Source organism: Sebastes fasciatus, chromosome 13, assembly GCF_043250625.1.
Source record: "Sebastes fasciatus isolate fSebFas1 chromosome 13, fSebFas1.pri, whole genome shotgun sequence".
Classification (NCBI taxonomy): domain Eukaryota; kingdom Metazoa; phylum Chordata; class Actinopteri; order Perciformes; family Sebastidae; genus Sebastes; species Sebastes fasciatus.
Window position 1 is genome coordinate 13,644,241 of NC_133807.1, and position 24,753 is coordinate 13,668,993.

Sequence of the window (24,753 nt, forward strand, 5' to 3'; positions counted from 1 at the left end):
AGCCTATATTATCATATCTGTTGTGCAAAGAAAGCATAATATACATATACAAGGAACACACACAACCGTAACAGGCATAGGGCCTATTGAAGTCACTACATAAACTTGAGGCAACACATGAAACCTGAACCTGCGTAAAACCATTGCTTACCACACACTGCATTATGGATAATGATGAATAACCTGTAAACGCATAGGCATAAAAACAACAACCTGCAGAAATAAGAAATAAAATTCACATGATTTTAACAGAGATGCAGCCACCCCTTCATCTTAAATATCTTAAATAATGCCATAGAAGACTAAAACCCTATAAATAACCGTTGTTATTGCACAATTCATGCTGTCCCACATTAGGCAAATCATCCTGTCCCACTTTTCAAAGCCATATTTCCTAAAGTGGGACAATGGAAGACTTGATTGAAATAACAAATATAGAGTATATTTACAACAAAAGTGTTTTGAACTGTTTGAAGATTGCTCCACCCTAATCTATGACTGGAAATTTGAGATGTCATGTGATTTTGATCACTTGACACCACAGTTTGAAGACCTACACCCACTGGAGCTTATGTGTCCCAAATTAGGCAGTGTTTTTTTGTAGGAAATAATCACAGTTATTAATCAAAACACAAAACACATTTCTCGCTTTTCCAATTGTTTCCCACTAGTTATGCTATATTTTCACTTAGTTTTGTCTAAAGTAAACTGGGTGCTCTCTCTGCTTGCTGTTAATTTTTGGGGGTATTTTTGATGTATTAGTCTCATATGGAAAAAAATGGTCTTAGTTAGGCTATTTTAATTTTTTTTAGATGGCTCTGGGGTTGCTTTAAAGGTCCCATATCATGCTCATTTTCAGGTTCATACTTGTATTTTGTGTTTATACTAGAACATGTTTACATGCTGTAATGTTTAAAAAAAAACTTTATTTTCCTCATACTGTCTGCCTGAATATGCCTGTATTTACCTTCTGTCTGAAACGCTCCGTTTTAGTGCATTTTGACGGAATTCAAAACAGAATTGCGTTGCTAGGCAACAGCTTGGGTCCATGTGTACTCCCTGTCAGCTGATGACATTCACATACACTGCTACCAGGAATAAACTGGGACACATTTAGAATGTTAACGTCTGAAATTGTGTCAAGGGTCTAAATATTGTATATGTGTGACATCACAAATGGACAGAAATCCTGACAGCTTGTTTCAAATGCAGAGTTTCTGAATACGGGCTGTGTGTATTTCCCTATGGATTGAGTGTTTTGATACTTTCACAGTATTTATGTAGGACTTAAGCCTGCTTTATAATAAAAAAAACATTTTTCATCTCAATAAGGATTTCTTGGTTGAATGTAAATAAATGAAATCAAATTCATGATTTTTTTTTTTTTTTTTTAGATCGCCAGCATTTAAGCTATCGTGATTATGAGAGCTTAACAAGACAGCAGGCTATTATCATCATCATTATTATTATAATTATAATCACACCATGACCAGACAAGCTGATCAAGACAACATAATCCGTCTCCATGGGAACGCTCTTAAGACGGAGGCTCGCTTGGTTAATAGGAGCTGAAACGCGAAGCAGCAGCAGGAGGCCATGGCTGGACAATGACTGACGTGGAGAGTGTAAAGGAGTGAGTTACAAAGTTCAGAGGAGAAAACAAAGACCTGAGAGCCAGACCCATCGCCTCTCCGTGTGAGCTGCTGTGGTTTCCACTGGACACAGCACCATGAGTCTGGATAAAGCAGAGCTGTGTGACTCTCTGCTAACCTGGGTAAGTTTGATGTTAGCTAACGATGCTAACAGCATGCTAACAGGTGACAGCAGGTGTTGCCATTATAGGAGGACATATAGGGTTACTATTATAAGTGAATGCATTGGTTAATCGATAATAATCGGCTTTGTTGAGTAAGTAGGTTAACATATAAGCAGGTGTCAACCTACAGAAGTTAGCATGTTTGGGAAGCTAACAGTTGCTAGCCAGCCAAGCTAACTAGCCAGCTAGTGTCCAAAGAGCTGCTGTCCTGACAATCACACTGCACACTGCATCACACATCTGCTCTTCGCCTGCTGATTAATCCACCTTGCTGCACTGTTTCTAGCACTTTTAATGCATCAATGCAATGCTCTGGACCTTAAAGGCTTTTTAAAATTGCAGAGACTGGATTATTAGTTGAATCTGTGCAGCTTTATGTCACACTGGGCTTTTAAAAGTAGCAGGTGGTAGATCCTAGTTAGTTAGTTAGTTAGTTAGTTAGGTAAACACAAGTTTGCTCCTGGTGGTCTGCTTTTTAGCTTGTTATCTGTAAGCTACCAAACTGACTGCGGTGTCAGCAAAGTTGACTGCCAGAAAAAATAGTTTAGTGTAAGCTGAGAAATTTAAGTTATCCAACATAGTAACTTCTCAAATCCCACCAAGAGAAAACCCACCTGTTTGGCACTTTACCACCCAGAGGCAAGTTTACCTCTCTCAGAGAATTGATTTCAAAATACTCCTCCTGGTTTAGAAAGCACTAAATGGTTTAGGGCCAAAATACATTTCTGATCTTCTGCTATGTAATGAACCATCCAGACCTCTCAGGTGGTCTGGATCAGGTCTGCTTAGTGTCCCCAGAGTCACAACTAAACATGCAGAAGAAGCAGCGTTCAGTTTTTATGCACCAACTATTTGGAACAAGCTCCCAGAAACCTGCAGGAACATCTCCAACTCTGAGTTCTTTTAAATCAAAGCTTAAAACTTTCCTGTTTGCTGCTGCCTTTTATTAAACCAGATAATGATCTGATACTGCACTAGAGCTTTTACTCTTGTGTGTTATATTCTATTTTAGCTTTGATCCTAGCTTTTATTTTTAGCTTGTTTTTAATTTTCTATTTTTAATGTTTTTATAACTGTTTTAATTATGTCTTAATGTTCTTTTGCACTTTGTCTTAATGTTCTTGAATGTTTATGTAAAGCACTTTGAGTTGCCCTGTTGCTGAAATGTGCTCTACAAATAAAGCTGCCTTGCCTTACCTTGAGGACTAGCTAGCTAGCTAAACTAAGACACCAACTAATATTAATAGCTTGCTAAGTAGGACTGTAATTCCCCATAACTGCTTAGCAGCTATCATTTATGTATTGTAATTAAATACTAAATGGGTTTAGACAAACAAAATGTATTATTGTTTTGTAATATTCAGGCCATTATATATATTTTTCTGCAGGTACCAAGTCGCTTTTTTAGTAACATTAAGCCTGTTTCTATTCAAAAGTGTGTTCTTTGTAAAACAAAAAAAAGTATGCAACTTAGAGGTATTATTATTTACAACAATGGCCCATAAGAGTTTAGGCTTATGGATTTTTATTTTTTTTACACACATCAACCGATTAAACCCACATTCATCAAAATGTATGTGTCTGTCTAGTTTAGATTTGGATAATAGTAGGGATGCACCGATCCAAATGTTTCACTCCGGATACCGATAGCGATACCGAGTACCAATCTGATACCAGTGTTAGATATATAAGATGTATACCTCACTGTGTGGAAGAGACTGGGATCATTCTTTTATGTGCAAGGCAACATCAGACTTGACTTAAACATTACTTTCCTAAGAAATAAATACATGGATATACATTTACTGAATTATTTATTATTAAAATAATAAATCCTGCACCAACAACTTGGTAAAAAATCTTCAAAAATAACAGGAATTACAATTCAAGTGTAAAACTTTTTAAATGCAGAGTAAACTGAAACAGGAATTCAAATTTCATTATATAATGTATATAGTATATAAACATTGAATAGATCGGCCCCATTATCACCGATACCCAATCCAGCCATTTGAGTCAGTATCGGCCCCGTCCGGTATTGGTGCATCCCTAGATAAAAGTTTAATAAAATAAGGTTGTGCATCAAATGTATAACCAGCTTCATCAGAGGTTACTCCATTAACTCTTAATGTCTTCATTCTCAGTTACAGACATTTAAGGTGCCGTCATGCAACAGCAAGCAGGACCTAACAAGTGGATTGGCCATTGCACAGGTGCTGCACAGAATGTAAGGGCTCACATATGTATAAGTATGCTGAAGTGTTTATAGTTGTTTTGATTATCTAAGTGCACAACATGAATTCAGGGGAAACATCTGGTAGAAATTCATTCAGAGCCTTCTCACTAAGATTTGCTTATCTGTGTGGTTAGCCCTAAATTGACCGTTGAATTGCACAAGGCCATTATCTATGCAAAATTTAAACCATTCAAAGAAAACGGTCTGGATTTGTGTGGTCAGCTTTTTTTAGACATTGGTGGACAATAACTTATCTGTCCAGGCCTGATGACCTTTGTAGCTTGTGGTGGGACATTTGTGTTCATACTCACACAGATAAATATAATATAACTATTTTTTAATCAAAGCAAATGTTTCTTTCTATTTTAATGTCACTAAATTAGAATCCAATGCTCAACGGTCGTGTCTAGATGGTTACCCACAAGTTGCAAAAATGTGCAAAAACTCTTTCGAGATTCGCTGCCCGACAATCTATCCTAACCTTAAAGGGATAGTTTGGGTGTTTTGAAGTTGGATCATATGAGGTACTTATCTCATATAGGTACATAGTAGATGACGGTCGGCACGCCCCCAGTTTGGAGAAGCAGACAGGAGTTACCGCACTGAACCAAAGCAATGTACTGTTGTGGACGAGGGCAGCAGCAAAACGTATTTTAGCCACTTAAAAAAAGCCCACCTAAAAAAATCAATATCAGTTTAAGTGTATGCTATATTTATAATATATTCACAGCTTTACCTTGCTGTCAGACAACCCTTTCCGACGGGGAACCGAAGCCAAAGCAACCAGACTCCATTGGGAAAAAACAGTAATTTTACCTGGCAGAACACAGGGGTTGCTGGTCTCCCGCAGGTTAGTTTGTTAGTGTTATTGTGTGACTTTGGTGAATCCGAACTAACCAAATTCACACAATAAGACAAACAAACTAACCGATCGAGGCAGCAGTGGACCAGCAACTTCCATGATCTGCGAGTTAAAGTTACTGTTTTATTCAATCGAGTCTGGCTGCTTTGGCAAGAGCGTAGATAACTGCTTCAGTTCCCCGGAAACATAGGCTGTATACCTGTCTCACAACAAGGTAAACTGGTGAAAATATTATAAATATAGCGTACACTTAAACTGATATTGATTATTTTAAGGTGATCCTTTCTTTTAGGTGGCTAAAATACATTTTGCTGCTGCCCCCGTCCACAGCAGTACTTGCTTTGCTCCCGTGTGGTAACTCCTGTCTACTTTTCCAAACTGAGGCGTGCTGACCGCCATCTACTGTATGTAATACACTGACTATGGATAAGTACCTCATACAACCCCACTTCAAAACACCCAAACTATCCCTTTAACTATTGAAGATAAATGCCTAACCTCAACATCTCGCGAGAGTTTCGCAATTTGTGGGTTACCTTCTAGACATGACCATTCTCAATTGTTTCTTGAGTTATTTCACAACAAGAGCATTAGAGTGACATGTGACTGTTCTACTCAAATGTCATTGTGCTTAGCAGAACAGAAGCACAAGGCCTCGTTGCCCCGTGGCCTTCTGTGAATCTTGATGTCCAGTGATGTGTCGTCCTTGTCATCACTGGAGTTCTCTTGTTCTCTCGTTAACAGAGACCCTTCTTGGTTTAATGAGACATGGCTGGGCAGGATCAAGGAGGAGAGTGGGGACAACTGGCGCCTCAAGGTAATTTGTGAAACAGCAGGATATGACAGGATACCCTACAGCAACCTAGAATAACCAAGATGTGTCAGGCTTTTCAATATCTCCTTTTCCCTGATTAAAATGAGGATCAAGATTGTAACTCTGATTTTTTTTTTTTTTTGTTCTTTCAGGTCAGCAACTTGAAAAAGATTCTTAAGAGCATGCTGGAATATTACCATGATGTAAGAAGATTGTGTTATTTTTACAAACTTTTAGTACACCTTTTAAATCCGCTCAAGCCTCGATCCTAATGTCTCACCTTACTCTCCATGAACAGGTGCTCGGTCATCAGGTAACAGATGCGCACATGCCAGACGTGAACCTTATAGGAGAGATGGGAGATGTCACTGAACTGGGCAAGCTGGTACAGCTCGTATTGGGCTGTGCTGTCAGTTGTGAGAAGAAACAAGGTAAAGTGTGTGCTGTAAAAGGGGGGGAAAAAGAAGAACAAAATTAGATGCAGCCATCTGTGAAAATAACACACAGGATTAACTCAAAGTCAAATCACATGCTTCTTGCTTTATATCACGGCCTGATCATCACAATATGATAAACTGACCACATGATTTTACTAGGGCTGTCAATCGACTAAAATATTTAATTGCGATTAATCACATAATTGTCCATAGTTAATTGCGATTAATTTCAACACTCTTATCAACATGGTAGTGGGCAAATATGCTGCTATATGCAAATGTATGTATACATTTATTATTGGGAATCAATTAACAAGACAAAACAATGACAAATATTGTCCAGAAATCCTCGCAGGTACTGCATTTAGCATAAAAAATATGATCAAATCATAACATGGCAAACTGCAGCCCAACAGGCAACAACAGCTGTCAGTGTGTCAGTGTGCTGACTTGACTATGACTTGCCCCAAACTGCATGTGATTATCATAAAGTGGGCATGTCTGTAAAAGGGAGACTCGTGGGTACCCATAGAATCCATTTTCATTCACATATCTTGAGGTCAGAGGTCAAGGGAGCCCTTTTGAAAATGGCCATGACAGTTTTTATCTCCTTTGTGACAAGCTATAGTATGACATGGTTGGTACCAATGGATTCCTTTTCTAGCTTTAAAACTGAGCCCGCTACACCCTAAAAATAGTAAGTTGCGTTAATGAAATTAGTGGCATTAAAACAAATTTGCGTTAACGCGTTATTATCAAGTTAACTTTGACAGCCCTACATTTTTCAAATTACAATTGAGAAGAAACATCAGCTTGATGAGCACTGGTTCTCTGAAAATACTAATAGATGCAGAGCTGTTTTGGTTTTTAGGAGAGTATTTGTGTTAATCTGCATTTGGCTGCACCTTCACGGCTCTTTGTTGTCTTCTTCTAAACAGAGCAAATCCAGCAGATAATGACACTCGAGGAATCTGTCCAGCACGTTGTGATGACAGCCATTCAGGAGGTGAGTGAGCCTCTCGCTTATCCTCTCGGTTGTCTCTACTTTGCATTAATCCCAGCTCTTAGTCATGGTTAATTCACAATCAAAGAAATCCGGATAAGCGTAAGACTGAACAGAGTCCCAGAAACCGCTACTCTGAGATATTTCAAGAATATGTTTAGTGTTTTATTGGCACCCATAGGGTTGGAAATTAACGTGGGGAGAAAAAACAAACACCTGTTCGAGGTTTTACTAAACAAAGTTATTCAGAAAACCCGATAAAACTGCTTTTGGGAACAGTTATTGTGAGCTTTTCATTGACTTTGTTATGACGGCTTTGTTTTAGCTCTTATCAAAGGAGCCTTCATCAGAACCAGGAAGCCCAGAGACCTATGGGGACTTTGACTACCAGGTGAAACCCGCAACACTTTCACTCCCCCTCTTTTCTTCTTCACTCAGCGGATCTGTTACATCCCTCCTTTTGTGTTTTGCCTCACCCTTTCATCAATGTTTACTCCCTCCTACTGGGATTAGTAGGACATCTCCTCTGTCTTCATGTTCTGTTGGTTCTGTGTTTGCAGTCCAGGAAGTATTATTTTCTAAGCGAGGAGGCAGACGAGAAGTTGGACATGAGCCAGCGCTGTCGAGACCTGGAACATCAGGTTGGTACACCAAACGGGGTCTACGTATTACTTGGCAAACATTTCCTGAGACCTTAAAGTTAGAATCCTTGAGATTTTAGGCCTGTTTGATTTGGCAACACGCACGGTAACTCAGTGTTGTAAGTACTCAAGGTCGGTCTTGGTCTCCAGACCCCTTTTTGAAGGTCTCGGCCTTATCTTGGAATCAACCGCAATTTTTTTCGGCCTTGTCTCAGTCTCGTCTCGGAGTCTTATCTCGATCTCAGACAAAGAGGACTCAGGATTTTATTTCAAGACCACTACTGTGGGGATATCACTGAATTGTCTCTGCATTGTCTGATTTATTTGTTAACATCATTACTGTGATTGCTCATAAAAAACAAAGGGAAATTCCCACACATAAAATTCACCACTGCAATGCCTTTTGATTATATTAACAAGACATACACACATTTACAGTATATATGGCAATGAAAAAGGTGAATGAAGAGGAATCTTCACTTGTTTTCTGTGGATGTTTTTATGGGAATGTGGATCAATTCGAGGAGTGCCTCTGGTTTGCACGTTCCACATTTTATTGTTGGTCTCAATCCCTCAAAGTCTTGGTCATGACTTAGTCTCGGTTTAAGTGGTCTTTACTACAGCACTGCGGTTACTGATGGTGACATCAAGTGTTTTTTAATACAACAGGACCCAGAATTCAAGGGGAAGCAAACACTCCTTCAACAGAAGTACAATAGTGAGCAGCAACTAGCGTAACTGTTTTATAGTGCAGCCAAACAGACTCACAGTGGTTAAATAAATAAATAAATCAGTCAATAGTTGTCCTTTTTGCATCATACTTTGAGTAACCGCAATCTGATGTCATGCTGTAGTTTTCCACACAACAGCAGGGCAAAGTAAACTCGGTGACCTTGCCGAGAAGTTGGTGTGCAGTCTGTCGCCTCCCAAAAAAAGCCCAGAATTTCACATCCCTGTCACGACTAACCTCTGTGACAACAACATTGCACTTCCTGTGACCTCCTCACAATTATTGCCGTCTCATGCTTCGCAGGTTGAACTCTTAACGAAGCAGTAGGTTGAATTGGAGCAAATATGATTAAAACAAGTTATTTTTATAAAACGGTCACTCTATCCTGACAGTAGTGCATGAGACAGGTAATCTGAAAAAAAATCATGTGCCTCTGTGTCCTCAGTGCTGCTAATGGCACCTGCAATATTTAACAGACCGGAGGAAAACAACCAATCAGAGCCGAGCTGGAGCCTGCCGTCTCTGAGCAGCTGTCAATCTCTTGCAAACTCTGATCAAACGGTCAAACTAGGCAGCGCTGATCAAATATGAATCAATATTCTGTTACTGTAATGCCTATTTCTCTCCTCAAATGTTTTCAGAAACATCTTGTAGTGCACTGTTTAGCTGTAAAATGAGAAAGTTTGTGACCCGGCAGCCATGTTGAGATCAGTTGAGGAAATACCAAGCACCACCCAGCAGCCGGAGCAAACTTTCTCATTTTACAGCTAAACAGTACACTACAAGATGTTTCTGAAAACAGTTTACACGAGAAATGGACATTACAGTTACAGAATATTGATTCATATTTGATTAGCGCTGTCTAGTTTGACCGTGTGATCGGAGTTCACGAGTGATTGACAGATAGATTTTTTAAAGCCTGTAAACAGAGCCATGAGGAGGTGCAGAAGTCTAGTTTTTTGCAGAAGTCTAGTTTTCTCTCAGAATACTTGAATTACAATATGCTGAAAGGTTGTAATGGAATTTTTGTCCAATGATGCCAAAAATATTCTGCCTACTGAAGCTTTAATGTGAAACAGCAGCTGTAAGAAATGTTGGGTTAGCAGTAACTTAATACGGCTCTGATACAGTGTTAGTAGAGTGAACAGCAAACAGCGAGGCTGATATCAATGAAATACAAATAGTAGTGCTGGATTACATGCCGCATCATGTCCTATGAATCCTGAGGGTATGCAATTTCAATCCAGCGTGGGAATGGCGGGCTCCGCCACTCACATTTAAAACTACTATATAGAGAGGTTATTACTGGAGATAAATACATTAAATGATTATGATGGTTTGGTTCCATGAAAATCTTAAGGATTCTAACTTTAAGCTGGCAAACTTCTGCTTGGGTTTGTTTTATCCTCCATTTGTCTAACAAAGCTGTAATCAAAGCATTATCGCAAAAGGCAAACTATTTTGTGGTTTTGGAATAATATAAAACCATTTCACCTTTTACATACCTGACTTTCAGATCCTTTTGAGGCCTGGTTTTGCTGTGTGCTGCTTTGGTTGTATCATGGTTTTGAATATGTGTGCCTGCAGCTTCTGTGCTCTGGCCCTTATTGATTAGCCTGCCTGAGACATTGTTTGTGTTCCCAATGGCTTGTTTTTTGCACCACCAACTGAGAGTGGACTAATTTTGTGTATTTTAAAGATACACTCTAGTCAATAGTTGCATAACATCAAGATAGACACATTGCCTTGGGACGGAGCAGTAGCCAACAATAATTTGTACTGCTCTCAGCCCACCTGTTTGTTTACTTACTTAGCCCACGCGTTAGGGATTAGTCATTTGTGTTGTTTTGAAAGCTATTTACTGTTGCTGGCCCTGTGCTAAAGCATGCAATCTGTCCTTAAAGTTCAGTGTAGGGTTTTGCTGTATTCAAACTGGAAAGATGTCCAGCGGGTAAGTATACGCTCCCCCTTTTTTAATGTTGGAATGCCAGCTTGTCTAACCAGAACTCCAGTTCAGCCTGACTCAAACAAACATTTTGTACTGGAACTCCCTGAAAAGTAGAACATTTCTCCCCCTACTACAGTACAACCAATGTTATCAATGGTCCTCAATGAGCTCTGCATATTCATCTATTTATATTATGAGAATCTGGTTTTAACCCTGAGGGTAATGCTAACAACTTCACTATTGACAAAGTTCCATCTGCCGCAAACCAGCTGACTAACTAAGCTTTTGACGGCCGAGCATGTGAAATGAGAACAAAGCATGTGTTGGCATGAAAACTGGTGAGTTTGTCGCCGCGTATCTGCGTTTTTCTTCTGTGTATCGTTTATTTTCAGAAAGATGTCAGTTGCTCATGTCCGCATTCTTGATATGTTCTTCCTTAAATCAGCGTTGAGGACTTTTCTGATGCATCGTCCGTCTCTTCCCTTTTTCCCTCCCTTCGTACTGCTGTGTATTTCTCACTTTGTGCATCTTCGTCATTTCTCTCTCAGTGGTCCATAGCCTAATGTCCCAGTCTTTACACCTGTTTTTACAATGTAAGCCTCTCTCTTCCGCCACAGTTGTCGGTGGCTCTGGAGGAGAAGTCGTCCCTACAGGCGGAGACGCGCTCCCTGAAGGAGAAGCTGAGCCGCTTCGACTCTCTCGACGTCTCCACCACTGCCATCACCGGCAAGAAGTTGCTGCTGCTGCAGAGTCAGATGGAGCAGCTTCAGGAGGAGAACTACAGGTACAAGCAGTACACACACACAGAATTGCTGAAGAGGACAGTTCAGGGTTTCTATCTAGCATTTAATGCACAAGCAAAATACTCATCAGGCCTGTACATAATAGACATTTTTACATTTAAAGAATTTGTTTGACTTTTAAAAGATGTAGCTGGAGATTTTTCAGCATTCATTAACATCATGTACACACGATGCAAATCAAATGCTATTGCCGAGTCATATTGCTCCATTCAGTATCTCACAATGAGCCTATTCAGTTTACTCAGTTACACCACAAACCACTGCTCTGGTATCATATACATCCCACTCAGACTGGAGAACAGCAGAGATGACATCCGTGTACGGGGAGAGGTACTGGAGCGCGAGGTGAGCGAGCTGCAGCAACGGAACGAAGAGCTGACCAGCCTGGCGCACGAAGCCCAGGCCCTCAAAGACGAGATGGACATTCTCAGGTGAGACCAGACTCCTCCGAAATCCTCACCCAACCACGTTGAATTTATTGTGAAAAACAGCGCAGGCCTTCTCACGAGCTCACCCAAGTTTGTACTCAGCCCAACTGCAGAAAGTCACGCTTGGTGGGCGTTGAGTCACATGGACACTGAGGGTTTTTTTGTTCTCAGCTTTGTAGCTTTCCAACAGAGCATCTTGGGATTGTGTAATGTCAAACTAGGGAAGACTCAATATATTGATGGATTTGTTAAAATGCAATTCATTCAGAATTAACAGTGCCTTCCATGCAAAGAATTCCCCTATGTGAGAATGTGAAATATATTGTAAATATTGGCTGACAATTATTGTTGAGTCGATAGTTGGTCAGCTTCTGAAATTGTTGTAAATAAGACAACTTAAATGAACCAGTCCTTTTATTGAGACGAGTCGGTAAAGCACCATGTTGGCTGAAAATGTATCTTGTGTCTTTTAAAGGATAAGTCTGGGGATATTCTGCATTTTTTTACTATCAATAAATAAAGGTACAGATATCATATAAACCTAAGGAATCCCTTGGTACCAACTATGTCATGCTAGCTTGTTTGGAAGGAGGCTAAATAACACTACGAAGTTACGCTAAATTTTGGCGAGGAAAAACTGGCTTGACCTCTGACCTCAAGATATGTGAAGGAATTATTCTTATTATATATAGTAATGATCTGTACTATCTATAATCTATAGTAATGAATTATTATTATAATTATGTGAATGGGTTCTATGGGTACCCCCTAGTCTCCCCTTTACAGACATGCCAACTTTATACTACTCCTATGCAGTTTGGGGCAAAAATCCAAGGTCTTGATTACTTAATGTGGTATTTTGAGGGGAATATTAATCATTTTTATCACTTCTTGAGTGGTAAAAAATGGTTAAATTTAGCCCCAAATCTGTGTAACAAATTGTTTCAACCCAAAAATTGCTGCGACATCTTATGAGGCATAATAGAGCATGGGAATGACATCATATACTTCTATCATAATGTTCTAAGCTCTTATACACTTTCACAATTTATTTTAATCAATTCATTATTCTTTTTTTTCTGATTTACGACAAGAACAACTTGACACACAGTGCTGAGCTGCATCTCAAATTAATCTTCAGGTTCCCAGCTTTCAGATGATGTACACCACTTCTATGTGACATCTACTGTTGACCTGCTATCTCCCCCTAAACACCCCCTGTACCCCCCTAAAAAAGACAAAAAACGGGTCTAAGTGGGTCTCTTAGGGTTAACAAGTATTGTCTGTGTAGACATAGCCTACTGTAGCATATTCCTATGTGCAATAGAGCCCAGTTGTTGTCCAAAAACTATTAAAAACACACCAGTGAGGTTCACCGTTGCATTGGGCGAGATGTTCCTTTTTTACCATGAACTGGGCACTGTAGTTTATTTTCAGTCAATCCCACATCCATGGTTTTGGTGTTGTAAATACTCACTAGCAGAAAGAAAGAAGTTGAAAAGTATTGAGAGACAAACTAACACATTGTTGGTTTTGATCTTTTCAAGGGATTTTTAAAATGCAGAACATCACCAGGCTTTTCCTTTAAGCAGTAGTTCATCTATTATCAATTTACACTCACAGAAACAACTCCCACACTGCCCACACACAGACGTCCATTCAGCTCCACTCTGACATCTGTGTTGATAATATGAATTTCATGCATTGACACTGGCTTGCGTCAGAGTTGTTGGTGTTCAGTAGTTAAGTACACAGCCACACGGATGTATTGTGTTTAACGAAAAGTCATGTTTCTGAGCCGGTACTCAACGCCTCCCACGCCGTCCTCTCCTCCCCCGCAGGCACTCGTCTGACCGGGTGAACCAGCTCGAAGCGCTGGTGGAGACGTACAAGAGGAAGCTGGAGGATCTGGGAGACCTGCGCAGACAGGTGCGCCTCCTGGAGGAGCGCAACACCGTGTACATGCAACGCACCTGCGAGCTGGAGGAGGAGCTCCGCAGGGCCAACGCTGTCCGCAATCAGCTGGACACCTACAAGAGACAGGCAAGCTGTGGGTCCAGAGGAGGAGGATGAGGAGGATGAGGAGGGGGAGTGATGCTTGTTCCTGTGTTGACGTCCAAGTGATGTTAAACACAGACTGGTCTGTGCACGTGTTTAGAAAACCTTGCAGTTTTTATAGAGAGCCCTTGCCAACACAGACTGTTGCTATGCTCTCTTACTTGCAGGCTCATGAGCTTCACACCAAGCACTCGGCAGAGGCCATGAAAGCTGAGAAATGGCAGTTTGAGTACAAGAACCTTCACGACAAGTATGACGCACTGCTGAAGGAGAAAGAAGTGAGTTGGTAAACATTGTCAGGAAACAAAAGTTCAATTGTGTAAGGGGAAAGAATGAGCACATGCCGCTTAGAAAGTGTTTTTGTTATGCTGTTTTATCAGCGTGGAGCATCTGTCTGATATCACGCTCACACACTTAAGCCCTGTCTTATTACTAGACAATGTTCCATGCAGTAATATAGTAAATCAACATTAATTATGACTATTACAGGACACACATCCCTGCAGGAGGAATTGTTGCCAGGCAAATATCGTACTATTCTTCAGTGGACTCCCACGTTGTGTGTCAATTCTAACACCTTCTGCAAACTGACAGGAGTGATTAATGTCCTCGGTTACCCGTGGGAGTAATTAAGAAATACATACTGTACTGACATGAAGTGTACATTTATTTTGTACTACTTCTAGATGGTGTGTGAGTCTAGAGAAAATGAACTCATTGCTCTGTGGGGTTTTGAAAGTCATGCGGTAATGTAAATCTGATGTCCCCCAATTACTATTAGTCTAAATATAAAATGACCAGGCAATTTTTGTGTGCATACCACAGCTGGTCTAACAAAACCTTTATTACTTTTTTTATTTTTTTTTATGCTTCTGTGCCAGCGACAGCCGTGGCCAGTTTTTGGTTTGTCCTTCCATACATCCGTACCATTCTCATCAAAGCAGCATCTCAAGAACACCTGGAGCGAATTTCTTCAAATTAGGCACAAACATCCACCTGGACAAAAGGATGAACTAATTAGGTTTTGGTGGTCAAAGGTCAAAGGTCACAGTGACCTCACAAAACACGTTTTTGGCCATAACTCAAGAATTCATATGCTACTTATGACAATTTCATACAAATGTCTAACAGGATAAAATGATGGCAACTTGGACAGACATGGATGTAAACTGCAACTTGACTGGTTCACAGAGGCATAAAACTGTTAGGCGGTAATTCTAGCTTTATTTATCAGATTTTTTATATTTATATATAATTTATATATTTGGCATTTTAGCCTTTATTTGACAGTTGGTGAAGATAGAGAACGGAAATGTTGGGAGAGGTAGTGATATGACCTGCAACACAGACCGCGCAACCAGGAATCGTACCATGGACGTTGTAGTTATGTGGTACATGCCTTAACCATTAAACTATCTGGGCGCCGCGCTTGCTTTGTTTTGTTTTGACTTTTCCCTTGCACACATGGCAGTTTCATACTTGCTTGAATTTATAGATGCGATTGGCCTAACAATTCAAAACATACAAACTGAAGCAGTATGAAATGAAGCTGAAGTCTGTGTTACGTTGTGCTTTGTTCTCCAGCGTCTGATCTCGGAAAGAGACACACTTCGGGAGACAAACGATGAGCTCAGGTGTGCTCAAGTCCAACAGAGGTGTCTCAGTGGATCTGGTGAGTTGTAATTGCACACAATTTAGAAACAAAGAACTGAACTGCAAGATGGTGAAATAATCAAAAGCAAAATTCCACTTGTGGTAGAATACATATCTATATTCAGTGTATTACCTACAGTAACTTAGATGGCGGTCGGCACGCTCCCAGTTTGGAGGACCACGCAGGAGTACCAGCACATGAGCTAAGCAAAGTACTGCTGTGGACCAGCAAAGAGTATTTTAGCCGTCTAAAAATCTGTTTAATTGTACACTACATTTAGAATACTTTCCCTGCTTTATCTTGCTGTCAGACAGCCCTTCTCTATCTATGCTCTCTTCAAAACCACCAGAATCCTTTGACAAAAACAGTAATTTTACCTCGCAGAACACGGGAGTTGCTGGTCTACCGCTGCCTGAAACTGTCAGTTTGTTTGTTATTGTGTGACTTTTGAGTTTTAAAGGGTTAGTTGGATTCACCAAAGTCACACAATAGCACAAACAAACTAACCAATGGAGGCAGCGGTAGAGCAGCAACTTCCGTGTTCTGCGAGGTAAAATTACCTTTTTGTCAAAGGACTCTGATGGCTTTGAAGAGAGCACAGATGGATGTAACTGCTTCAGTTCCCCACCGGGAAAGGGCTGTCTGACGGCAAGGTAAAGCAATTAAGATATTCTAAATATAGCGCAGGTAATACACCGACTATGGATAAGTACGTCATACAACCCCACTTCACCCCACAAAAAAATCTGAACTATCCCTTTGTAAAGGACAACCATTCACAATTTTGGAGCAGTATGTGTTGGTGGCTGACCATTAATTAACCTCGTACAGACATATACATGTAAAGCTGTTCTGTGAAAACAAATGTATTTTTCTGATTAAAACAAAAATATGCAAATCTGGCTATTTAATGAAGTAGAGTTAAGTTACCCGCTGACACCTAATCTCTCTCTCTTTCTCACTCTCTCTGCAGGAGGCTTGTGTGACAAAGGTGTCACAGTAGGAAACCTCGCAGCAGAGATCATGCCTACTGAGCTCAAGTACGTCTGCTCTGCTGTGTCTGTGTGTGTATAAGCCGTGGTGTGGGGGTTCATGTGTACATAGCAACCATATTTGAAGCGTAACTGATGAGATTTCCCTTCTAAACCCGTAACAGACATGCATCGGTGTCACTATGAGTAGCCCACTCGTGCCCTATATTCATCTTCTCTAATCTGGCCCCTGAAATAGCGACACATGCCAGGGCTGCACATTTGGCCGGGGCGTTGTCGGAGAAAGGCGCGGCCAACTCGGCAGGCCATTCTCGCCTCTGCCACACACTCATTTTATCTCTACTTCCTTTCCCCCCCCCCCCCCCCCCAACCCCCCCCCACCCCCTTTCCTTCACCTCCTATTCCCCCTCTTTTCTCATTGCTCTTTCCCCTCGGACAGGGAGACGGTGGTGCGTCTACAGAGTGAAAACAAGATGTTGTGTGTCCAGGAGGAGACCTACAGGCAGAAAGTAGTGGAGGTGCAGGCTGAGCTGGAGGAGGCTCAGCGCAGCAAGAACGCCCTGGAAACTCAGAACAGGTAGGGGGAGGGGTGTGTGTGTGAACATAACATGATGTCCAAGTTCTTGTTCACTTGTGTTAAGCAATCATTCCCTTTCTAGGCCACCATATTGTGTGTTCCTGGACATTAATCTGGGTGTTTGGCTGATGGTAGGAGTGATATCTGCCTAAATGTCAACTCACCCTCTGGACTGTGTGCTCAACTGAGCTGTGTGGGCTGGACTGGAGGACAGACAGCAGAAAGCCAGATTGTCCCTTGACTGTGTGTGTGTGTGTGTGTGTGTGTGTGTGTGTGTGTGTGTGTATGTGTATGTATGTGTGTGTGTTTACATGCCTGTGGGCATGTGGACATGTGGGTGGACTGCGTGTGTGTGTGTGTGTGTGTGTTTGTGTGTGTGTGTGTGTGTCCATGCAACACCAGGCCCAGGGTGTGGGAAGCATCCTCAGCAACAGTAACAGGAGGAGAGGAGTGGAGCGAGCATGCTCAGTAGAGAGCAAAGCCGTGAATGGCCAGGCAGATACACTTGGGGGAGTGGACGAACACCGCCTGCAGCAGATGTACACAGATCCACATGATACTTTGCATACATCTCCCACCCACAGTATCAACTTAATAACCTTGTGTTTCATCTCTACCATCGACCTCCCCGTTTGTTTGTTACTCTCTCCACAATGTTCTTTTTCAAACCGTTTCATTTTCTCTCTCCGTCTCTGTTTCTTGTACCTTTTCTGTTCCTAACATTTCGTCTTGTCCCTCCCTTGTCCTTGTTTGTTTCCAAGATTAAACGAGCAGCAGATCTCAGAGCTGCGTTCTCAGATCGAGGAGCTCCAGAAAGCGCTCCACGATCAGGACAGCAAGACTGAGGATGTGAGTCCATCAATCAAACTTTATTTGTGTAGCACCCTTTCATACAGATTAGTGCAGTTTCAAAGTGCTTCACAGATGACTGAAAATAAGACCAAACAAGTGTAGACCGTGAAAACAGAAAAGACAAAAACTGTTCAACAATTTAACAATTTGATAATTTTAGACAAATGCACACGAGAAAATAATATGATAAAAATGTAATAAAGTAGAATTAAAAGCTATAATAACAGTAACAGTAGTAAAACAGTGTGAAGTAAAAACTAGATTAATAAAAATACAATTATACGCATTTAATACAATAAAATAAGTGATTAATAAAATAACAATAAAATATATAAAAATTGTACAACTTAAATTAGAGCTGTCAATTGATTAAAATATTTAATCGTGATTAATCACAGTTTTTGTTATCTGTTCAAAATGTACCTTAAAGGGAAATTTGTCTAGTATAGTAAGTATTTAATACTCTTATCAACATGGGAGTGGGTAAATATGCTGCTTTATGCAAATGTATGTATATATTTATTATTGGAAATCAATTAACAACACAAAACAATGACAACTATTGTCCAGAAACCCTCACAGGTACTGCATTCAGCATAGAAAATATGCTCAAATCATAACATGGTAAACTGCAGCCCAACAGGCAACAACAGCTGTCAGTGTGTCAGTGTGCTGACTTGACTATGACTTGCCCCAAAACTGCATGTGATTATCATAAAGTGGGCATGTCTGTAAAGGGGAGACTCGTGGGTACCCATAGAACCCATTTTCATTCACATATCTTGAGGTCAGAGGTCAAGGGACCCCTTTGAAAATGGCCATGACAGTTTTTCCTCGCCAAAATTTAGCGTAAGTTTGGAGCGTTATTTAACCTCCTTCACGACAGGCTAGATGACATGGTTGGTACCAATGGATTCCTGAGCTACTGCACTTCCTGCAGCAGTCAAGGAACCTTCTTCCTTCTCCTCTGTCCTCTTTTGTTATAACTCCCCACATCACAAGCTATAGTCTTATCATATTGACAGAATATTGAAACATAGTGTGCACGTGAAAACTTCTTTTCCTTTTGAAACTGATCAACTAGATGCATGGCATATTGAGTATATTGAAAAGTTGACTGTTGAAAATGCTTGCAGTGTTTGTTCCACTTTGATACATGTTGTGTGGGAACTTAACCCATGTTTGCTGTGGTGATTCTCTGTTAACGCCTGCCCCTCTCTGTCTGTCTCTCTGCGCCTGCCCCCATCGATCAACTATGCCAAAATCAGGCCATCGTAAGTACGGCCCACCCTCTGTCCAACTGGCCCATGATTTAACTCTTTGCCAGCTTGACTTTTGCAGCTTTATACTGAGTGTTTGTGTGTTACCTAGAAAGCCTTGCGTGTTAGTTTAGAGTTTAATGTGTTTTTTTCTGTTCTTCTTTGAAGTCCTCCTTACTGAAGAAAAAGCTTGAGGAGCATTTGTAAGTACTGCTTCCTACAGATTATTTATCCATGTGGGTCCCAAACCAAAGTGAGCTCAATCAGTCTTGATGTGATTATTGCAGGGAGAAACTCCACGAAGCTCACTCAGATCTCCAAAAGAAAAGAGAGGTCATTGATGACCTAGAGCCCAAAGTGGACGGCAACAGTAAGTCATTACATGCTCTCAAATTCCTTCAGTTGCTGCCTCTTTGAGCACCTGTCAGCGTCCAGTACTCTCTTCCTAACGATTTCTTTATTTATCTCCCTCTCAGTGGTAAAGAAGATAGATGAACTCCAGGAGAGCCTGCGGAAGAAGGATGAGGACATGAAGCAGATGGAGGAGCGATACAAGCGCTATGTGGAGAAGGCGAGAACGGTCAGTCCGCCTAAATGGAACATGTTGTCCTCATGATATGGCTATAAAATAAAACTGAGGGTTATTTTTTCACTGGTTAAAGGGAGAATCCACAAATGAGCGAGGGTTTAGGGTTGTCCCACCGTCTCTCTCGCAGACATTTTGAGCCCTTTATGAACACTTTACGTAAGTCTGCATTTCTGCAGACTTTACCTGAGGGGATTACCCACAATTCATAGCGTTGTAATGTTAAACACAGGGTTACCACAGTTACCAGGGGCAGCCTGGAGGCGTTTAAAAAAAAAAGTAAACAAAGAGGACGTCACATGGTGTTCAGCCAGGTATATTTAAATTTACACCGAACCATTAACATTAAGGATTTAAGATGGTACATGGAATCAGAGGAATGCGAGTATTAGACTATATTACACACCTGGTTTATTCATCAACCAGGTCTTTGAATTTTGCATGATGAAGTCTGACTAAAACAAGTAAATAGATTTTTTGACAGTTACCTCTAGTCTCGTAAGGCAAGAGCCTGGAAGACGTTCAAACAGGCAAATAGAAACTCACAATTGGCGTCGTCAAGGTAACGTGATATGTTTCCTCAAAGTGCTGTCCCATTCATATTTCTACCATTTCAAGCCCTCGCAGCCTCTCACACGCAACCATTTATCAGGTGACGCTAGTCAGGTCCTTGAAGGGTCAGGGTTTAAGGCTTTAGGGGGACATTGGGATTGTTCCTATGGCAACGGTACACATAAAAATGGCCACCGATCTGACCATCCTGCCACACTGATTTGAATGGGAACGTCTGTTCTACTCCTATTCTATTTCTATGGTCTGAAGATTACAGGTTTGTAAATTAAAAACCTGTTTTTGGGTGTTAGAGTTAGAAAGAAGTGAGCTTACCAGACCTCTGTAGCCCGCTCCTCATCTCTGCTCGAGACTACATTAGCTGCTACTAGCATAACACACTCAAATCTCGGACCGAAATGATGGAGGTCAAGTTGTATTCTGGGTAATGTAGGCGCCAGATTTTGACAAGGAAGAAGAATGCGTGGAATAAAAAAAGACTATCTCTTCTGCTGAATCTATTTGAATAATTTTTTTAAAACTGTCTATTGTGTCTGAATACTTAATATGTTACAGGAGTGTAATGCTAAATCAGCGGAGTAATCTTGAAAAAAAATGATCTCTGTGTGTGCAGGTGATCAAAACCCTGGATCCCAAGCAGCAGCCGGTGCCTGCGACTCCTGACGTTCAGGCACTGAAGAACCAGCTGACGGAGAAGGAGAGAAAAATCCAGCACCTGGAGGTATGAACCGTTTTGACGTAAAGCGACAAAGTGGGTCACTCTAGCTCTTTTAAATCCCACTAATGCATGATGATCTGTTGCTTTGCGCAGCATGACTATGAGAAGAACAGAGCCAGACATGACCAGGAGGAGAAGCTCATCATTACTGCATGGTACAACATGGTAAGTGAGTGTACAAATGCATAAAACATGGAGAAGGCATTTTATGCTTTTTCATGTGTTGTTTTTCTCTGCAGTTGAAAACAGTTCTACCCCTTTTTGGTTTTATGAAACTCAGAAAAGAGTTTTGAGGCCAAACAAGGATTTTACTGGATGGAGATGATTTTGCACGAGACACCTTAACACCCACACCTGATTCTTCATTCTTACTTTGTGTTTCTCTTTCTCAGGGGATGGCGTTGCATCAGAAAGTGTCTGGCGAGCGACTGGGTCCCTCTAACCAGACCATGTCCTTCCTCGCTCAGCAGAGGCAGTCCACCAACGCCAGGAGAGGCCTGACACGGCACCGTCCCAGATAAGACGTCCGGGCATGAGAACACACACGCTTAAAGGACGCATGGAGGAGACGAGGTGATCCACAGTAGACTTCACCTTGAACTCCCTGTATCTTTGCCTTAATGCCTTTACACTGGATCGCTGCACCTCAGAGAGTATTCTTCATGCTGCTGCTGCCCCCTGCTGGCTCTTAATGGTACGAGAATGTTTATTTTCTCTGCGGAGCCCCGAAGGAGAGAGGTACTCTACTGTTGATTACACTCAGAGTAAACTCACAGAAACAGAATGGAGTAGAGGGATTTTTACGGCCTGAAAAGAGGCTGTCTCACCTTTTTAAGGTGACTTTTATTTTTTTAATCTTTTATGTTATACAATAGGATGGAATGTGAACTAGTTTTGTCAAGGTTACAGCTCAAATGTGGTGGACGAGAGAGGGGTTATTATTGGTTTTACAATTAAGTGCTAAAGAAGACATAAGGCCACACAGGCTGTAGACTGAAAACATCATCACATTCAGCCGTTAGTACGTCTCCTCGTTTTTTTGCATCTGTTTTGAATTTTCTCGTAACTTTTATTTTTGTCGTGTTGACCATGTGTTTTGAGGTGAGTTTTTTTTTTTGTTTTAATTCGAAAGATCTCGAAAAGATGTAAAGACCATGAGGCTTTAGACTTTTTTCACCTTTGTATTCACTTGAATAATTTTCCCTAAAACTTAATATTCATAATAAGAATTAGATACACCAAAGCACTTTCCTAGAAGGGTGGGTTCATTCTAGTGCCTCGCAGAAAACTAAAAATACTCCCTCTATGGAGACTGAAGTTTGAGATATTCGCAGTGTCCCCGTCTCATTTGGTACAAATAGATTTTACTTAAAGAATACGTCGCACTGCAGGCTCCTTTTCCTGTGGCTGCTGATAATGTGACTTCTGCATACGATATTTCTTAATGTTCTCCAAATATGAATTTATTACTTCAAGATTTTTTTTTTTCATTCCCTTCCCTCTTCCCAAAGATCGAAACAGGGTATTGTTTGTGGGTTGGACCTAATTGCACTCACCACTTTAGACTCCAAACTGAATATAGGTGATGGAAAGCCTCGGTAGTTTCTCACAAAGACTGGAAAACCAATACACAATGTGATTGAGTCCATTATGATAAAAACACTAATACTAATAATGACTCAGCTAATGGCTGTTTACCGCTGCTAGACCTCATTTAGAGTTCAATGAACTGGAAGGAAATGTATTCATCAATACGCTGGAATTCTTTTGCCGTCTGTTGACAGGAAGTCGGAGGCGGGTAGAAAGTTATCAACACTACGCCTGCCTTTATTCACTTCTGGTTAATTTCCCTATCTCAACAGATGTAGTCATTTTAATCTGTCCCATATCAGAGCTACTGTTTTTATGACTTGTACTTGTTCCCTGTGAATGTTCGTGCTATGGACTACGCAGACCAGAATTCTGCTGTTGTGTTCACATTTTTCTCCTAATAATTCATTGTTTGAGTTGATATTTATGGTGTTACATCATTAACTTTGTTGAATATTTGCATGGCTTGAAGGGTTTAAGTTTTTCGGTTGTCAGTGTTTGTTTGTATCATATAATGGTCTAGTAGGTCATAGCATAGTGTACTTCACACAGGGATCTGAGGCAAGTTAAAGATGTAGTCCTGTCTGATCTACTTTTGCACTACAAATAAATGGGATCTTATGGTAAGATGTGGTCGTCTGGTGTGTTCTTTGTGTGTTCATTTAAAGTAAATTGAAGAAGCACTTAACAGTTAGCTTGCACAGTAGCTAGATTCTCGTGATGTCACAAGATCACGCAAGAATCGCGGGATAACATATCACAAGAAAGGTAATGTGTTTGTGTCCACCAAGCTAGATCACGGACCAATCCGCGTCTTTTGAGGAGCTACTAGCAGCTACGGCTGTGGCTTAGGCGACACGGAGAGGTGACTATACGTTCTAAACAACAATGGTGGCTCCTGAAGTGGTTAGCGTCTTCATTGAAAGAAGAGCCAAGAACGGCACTGAAGGCTTTTCTCGATGGAAAACATGTTTTCGCTCTTCTCCTACTCGCCCTCGGCAAGAGTTTGATTGACAGATGGTTCATCCAATCACCTGCCAAATGTTTTTTGAAAGCGGCCTGCCCTTTTCCAAACAGTTTTCAATGACGGCTTCTCAGATGGTTCTGTGTAACAAACCATCTGGCGGGTCAGGTTAACTTAACAGTCCATACTGACTAAAACATGTACAAACACTTTTCCAGAAGGATCTGAGAGAGAAGACTGACCCAGGTTTTATCACATTGGTCCTTCTGGTGGGTACACTTTAATTCTGTCATAATCTAAAGGCCAAACTGATTAGTCAGACTTCTCACATCCTTTGTGCATCGGCCTGAGCAGTTGAGTGAAACTGTGAAAGCATTGTTAATCCATCACAACACTTAAGCATGTCTCAAAGACTTGATAACCAGCATACCTACATCTAACTAGCAAACCATTAAAGAAAAATCATAAAAAAGTCAAATGTATAGTATGCCATTTAAAAATCACAAAAATATCAGTATATGTGGTCTGCTATAACAAATTTCATAATATAGTAAGTAAAAAAAAAGTTACAGTAAAGTATGTCATAAAATCTGAATCAGAATCTGGTTTATTTCTTTGCATGTGAAAACCCACTTGGCAATAAGCCTGATTCTAACACTATTGACCATTTCATAGTTGTAAACATACCAAATGTGTCTCAGTTTATTTCTTGTTGCAGTGAGTATGTGTGTGACATCAGTTGACAGGGAGTAAACATGGACCCAAACTGTTGCCTAATAATGCGATTCCTTTGATTAGTTGTATAGTATGTCACAAAAAATAAAATTTTTAGGACAAACTATATTGTGATTGTTTTATGGCATGCTATATTACATTTTTTTCACATTTTCTATGCCATAAAAAAGTCAAATATAATGTCATAAAAGTCTGTGTTATGCCATTAAAAAGTCATGCAATAGTATGTCACAAAAAATTAAAAAAGTCATAGTATAGCATGTCGAAGAATTTCATGAAAAATTCATAGTATAGTATGTCTAAACATTTTATAATAAAAGTCATAGTATAGCATGTCGAAAAATTTCATGAAAGAAGTCAATCATAGTTGAAGAATTTCATGAAAAATTCATCACAACACTTAAGCATGTCTCAAAGGCTTGATAACCAGCATACCTACATCTAACTAGCCAACCATTAAAAAAAAATGGTTGGCTAGTA

The 24,753-nt window shown here is 40.5% G+C and overlaps 1 protein-coding gene across 1 annotated transcript; it reads left to right on the top strand.

The window, feature by feature from the left end:
- The first annotated feature begins 1,565 nt into the window (after positions 1–1,565).
- hook2 (hook microtubule-tethering protein 2) lies at positions 1,566–23,201 on the top strand. Its single transcript, XM_074655613.1, has 22 exons — positions 1,566–1,774; positions 3,961–4,043; positions 5,659–5,731; positions 5,881–5,931; positions 6,027–6,159; positions 7,104–7,171; positions 7,494–7,559; positions 7,729–7,809; positions 11,105–11,271; positions 11,581–11,721; positions 13,560–13,761; positions 13,944–14,054; positions 15,361–15,448; positions 16,404–16,470; positions 16,862–16,999; positions 17,761–17,848; positions 19,279–19,313; positions 19,398–19,480; positions 19,587–19,690; positions 20,880–20,987; positions 21,078–21,149; positions 21,377–23,201. Exons 1-22 carry the CDS (start codon positions 1,730–1,732, stop codon positions 21,503–21,505), a joined length of 2,133 nt encoding a protein of 710 aa, XP_074511714.1. The 5' UTR covers positions 1,566–1,729; the 3' UTR covers positions 21,506–23,201.
- The last annotated feature ends 1,552 nt before the right edge of the window (positions 23,202–24,753 follow it).